Source organism: Montipora foliosa, chromosome 8 (assembly GCF_036669935.1).
Source record: "Montipora foliosa isolate CH-2021 chromosome 8, ASM3666993v2, whole genome shotgun sequence".
NCBI classification, from domain to species: domain Eukaryota; kingdom Metazoa; phylum Cnidaria; class Anthozoa; order Scleractinia; family Acroporidae; genus Montipora; species Montipora foliosa.
This window is the reverse complement of record NC_090876.1, coordinates 11,609,485-11,624,484: the sequence shown is the minus strand read 5'-3', so window position 1 is coordinate 11,624,484 and position 15,000 is coordinate 11,609,485. Positions and strand designations below refer to the sequence as shown.

General features: G+C 39.6%; 1 protein-coding gene across 4 annotated transcripts in view; it reads left to right on the top strand.

Moving 5' to 3' along the window:
* Window positions 1-15,000, top strand: part of LOC137968093 (uncharacterized) — a 139,563-nt gene that overhangs the window by 2,861 nt on the left and 121,702 nt on the right. For 2 of the 4 annotated variants that reach the window (XM_068814715.1, XM_068814716.1), the window contains exons 2-5: window positions 3,652-4,874; window positions 7,456-7,626; window positions 10,968-11,975; window positions 14,748-14,843. In XM_068814715.1, the coding sequence (XP_068670816.1) occupies window positions 3,677-4,874; window positions 7,456-7,626; window positions 10,968-11,975; window positions 14,748-14,843 (2,473 nt within the window). In that variant the 5' untranslated portion in view covers window positions 3,652-3,676. The remainder of the gene's footprint in view (window positions 1-3,651; window positions 4,875-7,455; window positions 7,627-10,967; window positions 11,976-14,747; window positions 14,844-15,000) is intronic. The other 2 variants (XM_068814718.1, XM_068814717.1) reach the window with 2 other exon arrangements.

The window sequence follows — 15,000 nt, the reverse complement described above, 5'->3', positions numbered from 1 at the left end:
GTATAAAACTAGGATAAGCAGAGGTTCAATAGAAGGTGGCTACTGGCAATAAACCGCCGGCTACTTTGGTTTATCCTGCCACCTACTTCACACAACCATTTAAAAGTTTTGATGTGTAGGTGTTTTTCCAACGTTTTTTATTTTCTTCTCTGTAAACTAGGATAAGCCAATTTTTTTTGGCATTTCATGTTTCCCACATAAACCCCAAAAATCTCACCTTTAATGAACACGTCATTAAAACTGTCTCCTCTTGTATGTCTGCGCTGGGACAAATAGGCCGCGTAAAACACGCATTTAGGAAAGACATACTCATTATGATTATAAATTCGTTAGTATTTAGCAAATTATATTATTGTTCGTCAGTTCGGGCAAACACTACTGACACTAATATAAAGAGGCTGCAAGGGATTCAAAATTATGCTGCTCGCATAGTATGTAACGTTAGAAAATATGATCATGTGTCTCCAGCTCTAAAAAGCTTAAAATGGATTCCTGTGAAATCACACCTCTATTTAAGAGATGCAGTTATGGCCTTTAAGTGTATGACAGGTCTTTCACCTGAATATTTAAGTAATAAGTTTATCTCTAGGGGTAGTATAATTTAGTGGTCGAGCGACCCGTTATTCACAAAAATTAAACATCCCACTCTGTAAATCAGCAACCGGCCAGAGGTCTTTTTATTATCGTATTGTAAGTATTAATTTTGGAATGCTATTAGCCCTACATTGAAATTAAGTCAATGTGTATTAAGTAGTTTTAAACGCAATCTTAGATCAGATCTTTTAAAAAAGTATTTGTCTTAAATTAGGTTGATTTTCCCTCCTTTATTCTATATAATTAATTAATTTTTATTATATATATATAATATAGTGTTTTTAGAGTTAATTTTAGTCTTTTTACTTACTATTGTTACTTCTTTTAATTGCATTGTCACTAAAAAGCCCCCATGGGGAGTATTGTATTGTATTGTACATTAACTGAGCATTCAAAGTTAAAGTCTGGGCCACCTGTGATTCCATCAAACACCCAATGGTTTCTCAAATAACTTCATTTTCAAATAAGCAGTCGGCATTTTGTGTCTGGTCTGCATATTGTACCCAGTCTGCAGTCTGCATTTTGTGCTGACCAAGGTCCAAACAACAACTGTTACATTTATTTGTGCTACAAAGTAAGACTCATAACTAACTAAATGCAAGTTATAAATTAAAAATGGGTTATTCCAGAAAAAATCCACACCCCCCGACAGATGGGGTCGTTTTTTAACCCCCCCTCTCACCTGGATTTCCTGAAGCCCAAGACCCCCCTCCTGTCTGGATTCCCAAGACAAAAGACCCCCCCTCCTGCCTGGATTTCCGGGAAAAAAATATTAGGCTTAAATTTAATTTATTTTTAATAGAAAATACGCACAATCACGTATAGAAGATGTTCTTTTTTAATTTCTAAAGCTTTGGCTAAATTATCTAAAAATTCTGTTGTGTGGAACTAAGAAAAGAAAGGAGCAAAAATGCTAAAACGCGAACGAGTGTTTATACACTCTTAGCTCATAAAAATCAATTGCCCTTGTTCTTTCTTTGCTCTTTGCGCTTTCTTTGTTCTTTCTTTGTATCATTACACAAAACAACGGTGGCACGCTGGGTCTGGGTACGAGTAAAAATGTGTCAGGCGTTTCAAACTTTTCGTTGCAATATTGTTGCGATGGCTCTTTCTTTAGTATCTTGTTCGCGTTTTCTGCTATGAAAGGACCTGCGAAGGAACTTAGATTATCATTTATGTCAGGTGAGAAATATGTGAACAAAATATTTCTACTATTTTCAGGGTCTGAGAGCGCTAAACTGTCACCGAACTAAACGTTTGAATCGCGTGAACTATCGGTTCAGATGACCCCTGCAGAAGACTTTTTCGAGTTCAACCCCCCCTCCTGCCTGGATTTCCAGGGTCCTTGACCCCCCCTCCCGCGAGAATTTCCAGAATCCGATCCGTCGGAGGGGTGTGGATTTTTTCTGGAACAACCCAATACATACAGCAGCTGGTCACCCCAAGTAACTTGAGAGCTCAACTAGAACTAAGAAATACCATTGCCTTATGATTGACATGACCATCAGTGGATCAGCCAGGTTGATTGGGCTTTTCCAAGATCTGGCCTCAATATAAATTCCATAGAAAAAACATGTTGATACTCAAGTTCATATGAGAGCGTTGTCTAGCCTGTTTATCAAAATCTTGGTATTTCCTAGCAACATATGGCATTGGCCACTGTAACAATAATTGGCTATTCAGCAGGCTGGCTTGATTTGTGAATTATTAATTTATGAAATATTTTGTGCATTCGCTACTTGCACAAATCCCATAATACACCTCTTTTACCCCCCAAAAATCTGCATAGGCATTGTTTTCGACTTCTCTTGGGACATTTTTCTGTCCCAGGAGAAATTGCAAACAATGGTTATGCAAAAGTTTTGGGGGGTAATAGAGGTGTATTATGGGATTGTGCAAGTAGTGAATGTTTGACTTTGATGTGCTTTTAAAGGTTCTGGACACAAACCAAATTTCAGCAGATAAATTGCAATTGGCACTTTTACACTTTTAAAATTACATAATTATTTTTGTTTAGTGATTACTGTAGCTTCCAATATTGTTACTAGGGAACTTTAGAATGGTTACCACTATAAGGATGGAATTCTCCAGAATGCACTTGCTCAATGTGCAAAAAAAATAGTCAGTGCTACTTGTATTCCAATCTCACTGATACTCTCTAATTTAAAATGTATTTACAGTAAAAATAAAGTTAATATTAGTAAAGATATGCAATTTTGGGTGCCTTTTACAATCCTGCTTTGTAAGCACCTTTCCTTTTGCTGTGACCTTCATTCTGCATAAGACACATGCTATCAACCCTTCATTAATTAGTTAAGGTGCACGTGACCATTTTGTTGAGGCTTCTGATCATGATGCGGATTTTTACATTGGAATCTTTCCACAATCATCTTGCGTATAATTTCCCCACAAGTGTTCTGGCAATTCGGAATACATACATGTACATATATTTAAATATTGAATAAATAAAATTAATGACTGAGTGAGTGCATGTATGCATGCGTGTGTGTGTGTGTGTATGTGTGTGTGTGTGTGTGTGTGTGCATGCATGAGTGCAGAGTGAGTGAGTGCATGCATGAGTGCATGTTTACATAATTGACTACTTCCCGTGAGATGCTTTTCAGAACCAATGAAACAAATGATGCAAACAAAAATAACAAAGTTAATAAGAATCCCAACTGGCTATTTAAGACACACCAGTTAGCTATTTACAAACGCATGGAAGGAGTTGAACCAGGGACTACTGAGAAAAACTCCAGATAGTGGTCAGAGGTAAGACTGAAACTGGGACCTCCAGACTAAAATTCTGTCGCCCTAAACACTTGGCCATGCTGCCTCCAGTCTTTAACAATTATATGTCAATCATAACGTTATGACAATAATGACCAAAGATTCTGTAAGGACCCCTCTGGCTTCTCTTGTGTCTCTCAGGGTACTTTTCTCTGTCTCAACCAGAAATTTTACTTGCCTTCCCTGGGAAGATTTGTCGTACTTTATGGTATAGTTTTCTAAGATTAGGCAAGTTTTGTTACAATGTTATCCCTGTATGTCTTTCAGTTGCAGGTGTCATACACTGCAGATTATGGCTTCTGTTTCACAAGAATTTCAAGGGCACAACCAAGCTAATGGATCTGGTAAAGTTAAAGTCACTATTTTGGCTTCTGAATGGGGATCGAGTAAGGGCGGCCTTTCCACCATAAACAGGAAGTTAGCCATTCAGTTGGCAAAATTCTCTGAAGTGGAAATCACTTTCTTTGTGCCACAATGCAGTGAAGTGGACAAGAAAGAAGCCCTCAGCCACAACATAAACATTGTTGAAGCAAAAAAGTTTATTGGTTTTGAAGATCTGGAGTTACTATGCTTTCCACCAGATGATCTGCTAATCGAGGTGGTCATTGGTCATGGAGTGAAACTTGGTCGTCAGGCACAAGTTATAAGAGATCGTCACAAATGCAAATGGGTGCAAGTGGTGCATACAGACCCAGAGGAGCTGGGAATGTTTAAATCCTACCCAGATCCAATTTCCAAGGGTGAAGAAAAGCGCAATATTGAAGTCAAGCTTTGTGAAGAAGCTGACTTTGTCGTAGCAATTGGACCCAAGCTAGCCGAGTCTTTCCGTAGATATCTTCAATCTTGTAAAAACCATCAGACAATTTTTGACTTTACTCCTGGTATTTTTGAAGAATTTCTCAGTGTTGATCAAGGCCTTGAGGGAAGAAAAGACTGCACTGTTTTGGTGTTTGGCCGCGGTGATGCAGAAGACTTTCAGTTAAAGGGATTTGACATTGTAGGAAAGGCTGTTGCTTCACTTGCTGACACTCATCTTATCTTTGTTGGAGCACCTGATGGAAAATATCAGGAGATAGCACAATTGCTCTTGGAGTGTGATCTACCAGCTAATTGCCTGAAGGTTAGAGGCTATGTCAAGTGCAGAGAAAGCTTAAGGAAATTATTTTGTGAGGTAGATCTAGTAGTCATGCCTTCTAGAACTGACGGCTTTGGGTTGACTGGTCTTGAGGCCTTGTCAGCTGGTCTGCCAGTTCTTGTCAGCAAAAACTCTGGATTTGGGGAATCCCTAAGCAAAGTACCATTTGGCTCATCATTTGTGATTGACTCAGAGAAACCCGAGGTATGGGCTGCTGCCATCAAGAACATCTGGGATAAAGAGAGGCAAAGTCGGCTGGAGGAGGTTCAGGTTTTACGCTCGTCATATGAGCGGAAATACAGTTGGACCAAACAAAGTGACGCCCTTCTCGTCAAGATAATCAACCTTGTTCGTGGTATGAGCCTTCCATTTTTTTGCATGCAGTTTGAATTGAATTTAAGAAATGTGTCATATTACACTAATGTGGATAGCTTGCACTATGTTTCCCATTCCCGTAGGATCCGTCAAGTGTTTGAGATCACTTTTGATTGATGTACCCCGCCCTACTTATTGATGAAGTGCTGCTGAGAAAAAGAAAAACATGCCAAATCATATCTCAATGAGACTTAGTATGTTTTTCTTTGCCATCAATCACCAGGGTTTTATCTACATGTAGGGTATTTGAGGGGTAGAAATCCCCCCCCCCCCCCCAAAAAAAAAAAAAGAAAATAATAATAATAATAATAATAATATCTAGCTTCCCCTGTAAAAAATATTATCATTACAGTATAGAAGTAACTATATCTGAAAAATCATCCAGACACGACAAGGTCAGTGCATATGAAGTAAGTATTCCCTGTCTAATTATAACAAGGAACATGCAGCATTACAAACTGCTGGCCTTACAGCAGGCTCGGTTATCATGCTGTACATTTTGTTTATGTTAGCAAATATCGAAAATGTATCATTATCAGAATGTGATCTCAACTAAAAAATGAAATAAAATACCACTGTAACATTTCTCAAAATCGAATATATACAAATCTCGTGGGGGGGGGGGGGGGGCGGGGGGCGATGGCAATTCCCAGAACCCCCTTGAAAGCTTGTAGTAACAATAGATCCTAGATAGAACCCTGATCACTGTGGTAGACCTTACAGGAAACAGAGATGTTTTCTTCTAAATAGGCTTGTATTCTGCATTACGATTGCCAGATTTTGATTCACATGTACCTTGTTGACAAAAATTAATCACTAGTTGGATTTTAAGTCTGAGTTTGAGACCATAGATTGCCTGAACTTTTCCGCAAGGAACAAAGACACTTCCCATTCGGTGATGCTATGACGTCAATAAATCACGGTGGTATGGGCTACTGATTTACGTACTCCACAAAAACCAACTGTAGAATAGGCCATTTCCGAGTTCATGTCTACCTCCTCTTCAAAGCGAGTCTACGTGCGAAGTTTTTCTTATGAAAATTAGTTTTCATTCATATGAAAAGTAGAACTAATTACCATTACAAAAACTTCGCACTTAGACTCGCTTTGAAGAGGAGGCAGACATGAACTCGGAAATGGCCTATTGACAGCAGAATGTCAGAATCACACACGAACGGGGAAATCCCTTCACTTGTCACTTGTCACACAATATCACTTGCAAATCACAAACGGAACGAAGTCCCGAATCACAACAACAGCAACCGACTGACTGAATAGAGAGCCGCTTATATAGCTATCCGAAGAGAGTCTGTAGAAGGTTCCAAAAGTTACTATTTTCAGCTATTACAGTAAACTCTATATTTAAACTTACGAGTCAGAAATTATTTTGAAACTGATGAGTCATAGCTCTAGAAAATTCTTGAAAGCACACATTGCGTGACATTGACCTTCGCAAACTTTCCAAATAATTCCGATCCTTGTATTGTGATACACCTAAGGCCTTCGCTGACAAATACTTACCACATATTGTGACATCTCTTGAAAGCCAAAGATTTAATTACGTTGTCATCTTACTCAGCTTTTCATAAAAATTGGCGGCGAGGCATTTATGTGCATTGTAAGATAAGTGTATGCCATGCACTTTCAGAGGTTCATTAGTGCTCTTGAAACCCAGTATCTTAGACTTGCTATGCTTCATCGAACCAAGCCACATACCTTTGGTTTTCTTTTTATTCAGTTAAAATCTCGAAAAGGTTGGGGGGACAGTGGAGTGAAAAATAAGGCAGTAAAGATTTAACATGAAAACATCAACATGTAATGAGACGTCAATTCCAAATAGATTTTAGGCAAACAGTAACTATGGAATGTTTTCACTCACCTGATCAGTAACCTTGTTTTTCTATCGAAACAAAAGAAAACGTTTGCATGATAATAGAGCTCAATTCCCGGAGGATTAGTTGGCTACATCAACATGGCCGCCGTTCCTTTGGTTTAGGGACACCAACATGGCCACCATGACGTCACTTGAAAGCACTTTATATAGGATATGTACTGGATTTCATCCCTCTTCATTGTGCCAAGTACTGCAGTTATATTTTTCCCTCACTTGCTTTCTTTTTGAACAGTTATCCCTCTTCAATCCTACCTCCATGGCCGGCAGACCTACTTTGCAACACCTTCCCTTTGATTCTGGAATGAATTAACAATTACTTCATTTGCTTGCATTCGATACAAGGTGGTGAATATTGTAGTCAACGAAAGGCGAAAGAAATATTGTTTTTATTATTAGATTCTACACCTTCTGTTCATTTTCTGTCATCAGAACTTGGCTCTCCCTCAAAACTTTTTAGGCTTTTAATTAAGTGACATTTGCTGGACTCATGTGCCATATAAGGTTAAACAGAGGTATAGCGGCTGATAACGGAGATGCAGTGAGCCAATAAGAAAGCTAGAAATGCATTATCCGAGGCTGAGAATTTAATAAACCTTTTAATAATTCTGGCATCTCATTTCGTGTATGGTTTCGTGGCCATGTCTAATTCACATTTTATTTTCAAAAGCTCGTCTTCGACTTCAAATTGGTTGTGAGGTGATCACTGGAGCTAGTGCACAGACAGGCACAGGGACATTAGTAACTCCACAGCAACCCCAAGAAGTTATTCAGGGAGTGGGAGGAGTGCCAAGCTCCTCAAATGAACAGCATTGCAGTGGTCTCGCCCAGTTTGGAAGCAGTAAGTGAATTATGTGGAGGCAATCAATTTACAGAGATTGATACACAAACAGTTTTAAATACCATTGCCTACAGGACTTAGAGCTTGTGCATGTGATAAGGGATCATGTTTTTTAACCAAAATAAAATAAGATGTTTGCGTAAAAATTGAGTTCAATTCCCAGTTTATTAGTTTGGGACACCAACATGTCAGCTGGGACATCAGGTGTTTATAAAGTGTTTTCAGGTAACTTCATGGCAGCCATGTTGGTGGAGTAAAAGATAGAAACGGCGGCCATGTTCGAGGATGGAAAAATTATTTTGGGAATTGAACTCCATTTTCACGCAAATTCTTCCCTTTGTTTCAGCAAACCAATGTGGCTGTCAATAAGTTATATTATCTTTATGCTAATTAGACTCACCAGCCTCATTTTAAAGCAAAAATTCTTTTCGATTTTTTTGCATGCAAACGAGGCCTACTGAGGACAATTAGCATAAAGAGAAAAGAATAATTTATTAGCCGCTATTTATGAATTTGTTGTATGCTCTTCAGGTTTTTAATGAGAAAAAAAGTGTAGTGCTGCACTTGGGTATTGCATTTTTGGTACATTTCTTCACCGTCCTCCGCAAAACACGCAGATTCATGGTTCCATGGACTCTGTACGCGTGCATTTGAATTGCTCATTCTCCTTGGTAGCTTCAACAGTGCCATTCGCATTACCTTTTGTTTCTGGATAGCTCAGCCAAATTGTGATTGCCGAACAAGTGAGAATAGGACGTTTTCAACCAATCTCTAGAGAAACCAATAACAATAGAGAAATGTACGACTTTTGATGGACAAACAAAAGACGCTAATGAGAGATCTTTTGTTTTCGTCCACCAACATGGCGGAGATGACATCACGTGAAAACCATCTATAAGTAATCGGACAGGTACAGTCGGGCGAGGAAGGGACGGTCAAGAGGGTTTTGCGACTTTTGTTCCCCTGTGCTAGGCGCTGACTTTTTTTGTTTACTTTGCATTCTGATTTTATCAACTCGTTTGATACAACCAAAATTCCGTACTGATTACTTCATTTTGTGGATGGCTGAAGGGTGTATTGCCATTTAAATTCCCAACCTTTCGCTCATGTTGCTGTCCACGAAACTTGGCTTTTTGACAAAAGAATTTAAGCTTAAGCGGCATTTCCATCAGTAGGGCTAACGCTCACATGGTTCATATGGGGTAGAAACTTAACACTTCACATTACACTCAAACCGGTTAAGTCTGTTCAAATATAAGTGCTTCACGACCAACGTTTGTAAAAACGTAATCCTTTCTTGTACTTGTACATGTTCATTGCCGTGACTTCAACATCTTCAGTTCCCACGACCTGCTCCCGTCTGACCTTGTAGCTCAGTCGGTAGAGCAGCGGTGATCTAACCCGAAGGTCGTGGGTTCAATTCCCACCCTTGTCAGAGTTTTTCTCTGTCCTTGTTTGAGCCCATTTCCATCAGTAGGCCTAACGCTCACATGGTTCATATGCGGTAGACACTTAGCACTTCACATTACACTCAAATCAGTTAAGTTTATATCCCGGAATCAGTTTCCATATAAGGTCAAACATGGGTATAATTAGAAAATAAACCCCTTCTGGCGACTAGTATGTCGGCTGATAATGTCCGCGGCTGAAGGATTGTCCGCAAAATGAATATTTGGCCGAGACGAATTCTAATATTTACAACAACCTAAAAGTTTGATGCTTCTGTGCTAGTACGACTGCACTGGGAACGAAACTAACCTTTTTTCAATAAAATTTACATGAAAAAATTAATCGATTATGATTGGCTGAGAGCAGTGCAGTTCAAGTGTAACACAGTGCAAAAAGTGTAATACCAGTGCAAATTACACATCGAAATTCTGGAATATGATTGGCTGATAAACAATAGGGTTTGGTCAGAACCAATCAAGTCTTTTGTTTTCAAATCAAGCGCACGCCCTGGATGGCACAATTTATGGCGCAATTTTTCCCTGATTGCATGATACGGGTGCGTTTCTTGTGCTTAACCATCTCGAATTTTTTCGTGTATATTAATAAGTAATCACATGATTTTTCTCGTGCAATTTGAAATAAATAAGCACTTGTACTTTCTTTGAAAAATTTACTCGTGGTTATTTATTCCAAATTGCACGAGAAAAATCATGTGATTACCTATACTAATTTTCTTTTGTAAACTGAAACGATAACTTTGTCTTAAAAAGGGAACCGCCACTTCTTCAAAAACGTTACTTTAAATCACAGGTGATAACTTTTATAGTCAAATCTGTCTAAATTTCTTTCAAAGAAACCCTTTGTATCTAAAATCAATAATAAATCAACAATAAATCAATCGCCTATTTTTGTTTCCAAATTTCGCGGGCACCGCCATCTTGAATAAATGTGGCGTGTTACGGTTGCCCTATTGTTATTAGGCAAAAGCTCTTTGTGTCAGAACAAGAGGGCAAAAGAGGGCAATCATAGCACGTCACAATATTATTCAAGTTGGCGGCGCCCACGAAATTTGAAAGTGAAAATAAGCGATTTAAAATTCAGTTGTCCTAAACAAATTACGAACAAATTTGTTTCGAAACATGGTTTAATTCGGTGTAAAGTTCTTCTGTAGCAAGAGTGGACGTTCCTTTTAACCAAAACCTAAGGATACATGCACGTTAAACATTTACAATGAACTTTAACCTAGTATACTCTAAATGCAGGGGGTGAAGAGGAATGATGGAATAAGAATAACGGATTTTTTTTATGTTGGAATAATGGAATAATGCCATTTTAATATGGGGCGGAATAACGGAATACCAACTTATCGAACCCGGGCCACACTGATGGGAACCGAGTGCTCTCACCACTGCGCCACCCCTGCTCTAACTTCTATAATTAACACATACGTTCGTTACATACGTATTGTACCCTACATTCCTGATAATGTTTGCAACATCATACTAAATCAACACGTAAGGGACAATCAGCTTACAGACATAACTTGCAACACCGTGACGACTCTAATAACGTGATACTGCAACGATAATAAACACTACATCATTAACACTAAAAGGTAACAAAATACTAAGACAAAAAAAGAGGAGCAAACTAAGTCTAATTACAAACACAAAGAGTAGAAAATTCCGTCACAGCTCAGTTGTTTAAAACACGATTGAGTTAATCCTGGGTTAGGGTAAGCTTTAATTCCAGTTTCTATACTACTTGTTAAAGGTTCTTCAACGTATTGTTTTGTGGCGGTCTCGCTGCTGCCGTCATCGTTGCCCAGGTACCCTATTTTAGTTTCAAATTTCCTGTATTTTGCCACTGAAAGTGAATCTATATTGTTTCAGGACGTCAACGTGAGAGATCACAGAGCGGCGCACGATTAATAGATAAGCAAGGCAAACTCTCGGAGAAGATTAAAACGGTGAAAATGTCGGCAGCAACAGCAACAAGGGAAAGTAATCTTGAGGTATCCAAGGCAGTTGATCTATCAAGACAAGAAAAGGATGTTGACTGGGTTGCTGGGTTGGCCGATTATCCGCCTGTCTTGGAGGGTGACAAGACAAAACAACTGGCAGAAGAGGATTATACCCAGAGTCAGGGAAAAATTCCCACAAAGTCCAATCGACCCTTGGGTCTTCCAGAGGAAATGCAAATCTTTGTCAACACTCCTGTTGGAATCATCCCCCGTGTTTGTTCGACGATGGCGAACAGAAGGAATGGGAGCTTTTGGTCACTGTTTGGTGAAGGTGAAGAGTATAGCAAAGACGTCGATCCATTTAAGGCCCTTTATGGCGTGAGGAAGGAGGAGATTAAAGGTATTTACCAAACTAAAGGAATGGCCTGCTCTGTCTACGTCAAAAAAGATGAGTATCCAGTGGCGCATTTTGTGACTTGGTCTGGTGTAACCCGAGACTTATTAAACAAACCAGTTCAAGTGGTTCGCTTTTCAAGTCAACACATTGGAAAATACTCGGCTCCAGTCGATTCGAATTCAACCGTTGAGACGTTTGGTCATTTCTCGTTTCTTCCAGCGGGTCTTACTTTTCCCTCACTTTCGTCGTCGTTCATTGTTGCCTTTAAACCTTTCGAACAAGAAGAAGACTTGGAGGCTTATTTCTTTGTTCGGTCTGAGAAACTTACACTGAAATTAGACACTAAAACGCATAAACTAGTGACGTTTAGTGAAGAGGACAGGCAGAAGCTAGAGTTGTCTTCTGTGCTTGGAGCTCCAATCATTGTCAAAAACAAAAATATCTCGCCCCGGGACGGTGGCCGATGGTGTGTTGTAGGAGTAGTGGGGCTCAGTAGGGAAGGAGAACTTTGTCCACATTTTGTCACAAGTGAAATATTTGGTGAGTTTACAATGTAGCTGGGTTTGATATTTCGGTGGGTCCAAAACACAGGTCACAGGTCAGTGTGCATGTCACGTACCCTGGATGCCAGAGGTTCAATTTCTTTCGCGATGAGCGGTTGAAACGGAGAGGCGAAAAATAAGAACCTCTGGTCATGGCGGTTAAGAGTCTCACTTCCACGCAATTTCAAAATAAGATATCTTCCCAAATCGGTTTTCTACAGTGATGTCAATGTTGTACCAATTCAAGTCCTTTGGGAATAAAACGTTTTGATTTTGACATTTCCCATCGTGCAGCAACCAATCAAAAGCAACATGAAACCACAAAGTAATTACCGTTGGTGGTTGCAGTTTTCTCATGCGTGACTAGCTTTTTACTCGAAACACGATATTTCTATTGTTCTCGGTTTTCAGATTTTCTTTCAGCTACATGTATGAAAGTCAATCAAGGCATACAATCAATCAAAGCATTCAAGGAACAAATAACGACTACAATCGCAGCTTTTGGATAATGAATCCACGATATCATGCAAATACAAACAAACTTTCGGCACAAGTTGTGCATCCAGTTGGCAGTACCAGAAACATATCCCCATGCTTGATGAAATTCCTGAACAGGTTTCAATTCTAAAATCTCCGAAAATCCAGAATTTACTGTGTATTGTACTGTGCAAACGTCTAAATGCGTGCTCGAATTCACGGCGTTCCACCGCCAGCTCCATCGCCGTACAACCAGTGAAATTGAGTATTAGATTGCTTTTACTCGGAAACGACCGGCATTGACTATGAAAACCAATCAGCAACTGTGTTCATAATCACAAATCATGGAATTGAGACTCTTAACCGCCATGACCAGAGGTTCTTATTTTTCGCCTCTCTGTTTTAACCGCTCTCTCCTCGCGAAAGAAACATAGGACCTCTGGCACCCAGGGTACATGTCACGGTGCTACAGATTAATAAACAATGCTAATGGTAGATCGCCTAGCCCTGATCACGTTACAAATGCGTTGTTTCAGGTCTGGGGGGAAACTTGGGCTTAGTTGTTCATCAGTGGAGCACGGACATCTAGTCTTGACCTGTGGAATGGGTCCTGTGTCTCTCCTCCACTTATGTCCAGAAATGCACACAATAACAAAATTGGCAAAATAACAAGTTTTACATCGCCGACAATTTGACAATTTTGGCAAAATTAATATGGCGATTTGTGGCGCAATTTTGTCAAATTCCAAAATGTTCAGTTCCATACATGGTGGCCAGCCATGTTGCTGATTTTGGCGAATTCTTGTCAAATTGCCAAATGTATGTAAATCAGTTCCACATATGGTGGCGAGCCATGTTGGCGAATATGGCGAATTCTTGTCAAACCCCCAACTGTATTTAAATTATTTCCATGCATGGTGGCCAGCCATGTTGGCGAATCTGGTGAATGTGGCGATATTGGCAAATTCTTGTCAAATTGCCAACTGTATGTAAATCAGTTCCATATATGGTGGCCAGCTATGTTGCTGAATCAGACCTGTTTATGTTTGTGAGGTATGCACTCACTACAGGCCTATTTGCCACCACGGACTTACAATCACTCACTCACTCAATCACTCGCTCTTACAATCCCGGTGACATAGTGTGTAGTGCACTACCGCAAAAATTAAATCATTTATTGGATTTGATATTTACAGTCACCTTTACTACAGTATTTCAGTAGTCATAAAACTTTCTGGGAGAGGAAAGAGCTGACACACTTGCTGTGAAGAGTAGGAGGGACAGTTTGTGGTGTTTGTGGCCTGAACAGAGCCACATACATGTACATCTTTCAGTGTAAAGGGCATGTGCACTTGCTGCAATAATTGCAGTTTGGCAAATATTTATTTATAACAACTTTATGTGTAATAATCAATACAAAAAGGCTGCCATCAGAGAGGAACCGAATCCTCATGTAAGACAATTTTAGATTTTTCTTTTATTGGTCACTTGACCATGGGCGTGACATGACGGCATCATATTTAGGGTTATGAAGTGTTGTAAGATTTTGTTGTTGTTCTTCTCCTCTTTTCTACAACTGCAAATGGCTACGCGTTCGATAAATTGGGATAACCAAACATCGAGTTCTGATCTCATGGCCATCGAATGTTTTCCAATAGGAGGAAACATACCATTATATCCCTTCCTTTTGAAAGCGATTTATGTTTTGGGAAACATAATCCGTAATCACCTCAGACAAGCAACACCGACTACTCTTGCGGTTGAACCCGCTAACTTCTTGCACTTTTTGCGTCTTGCGGTTAAGTTCGTAACTTCTTACGGCTTCTTGCTGCAAGCTTTCTATCTTTTTGCGCTTTGAATGTTCTTGCGGATAAACCGCAATTAATTTCTTTTGACCGCTTGCGTGTTCTTGTGCCACTTCTTGCACCTGCATTATTTTTGGGCTGTACTGTTGATGAGGTTATTTATCACCAGGTAATTCCATCGTTTTGGAAATAGCAGCTGCCTTATTATTCATCAGCATCACAATTCATGCCGATTTTGGAGGTCATTTTGTTGGAACTCAAGCTTGCCTCCAGCAGACCTGTTTATGTTTGTGAGTTATGCACGCGCTACAGGCCTATTTGCCACCACGGACTTACAATCACTCACTCAATCACTCACTCTTACAAACCTGGTGACATAGTGTGTAGTGAATGCACTACCACAAAAATTAAATCATTTATTGGATTTGATATTTACAGTCGCCTTGAAACAGGCTTTTGAATTTGATTAATTGCTCATTTCTCAACAGGGCAGCCTGGGCCTAGTGATGCAGTACAACCTCCTATCAGTCAAACCCCTGAAAATTCAACTAATCCACCTGGTGGAGAAGCAGTTGATGCTTCAGGTAAATCCATTTAATGCTATCCCATTATCAGTTAACCAGAGTGAGAATTAATGTGAAATACCTGCGGTGGGAAGTCTTATTCTACACTGATCAATGACGATCTCTTTTAGACTCAAGAGTGAATTTTAAGTTTAACCCATTGACTCCTGAGCTTCCC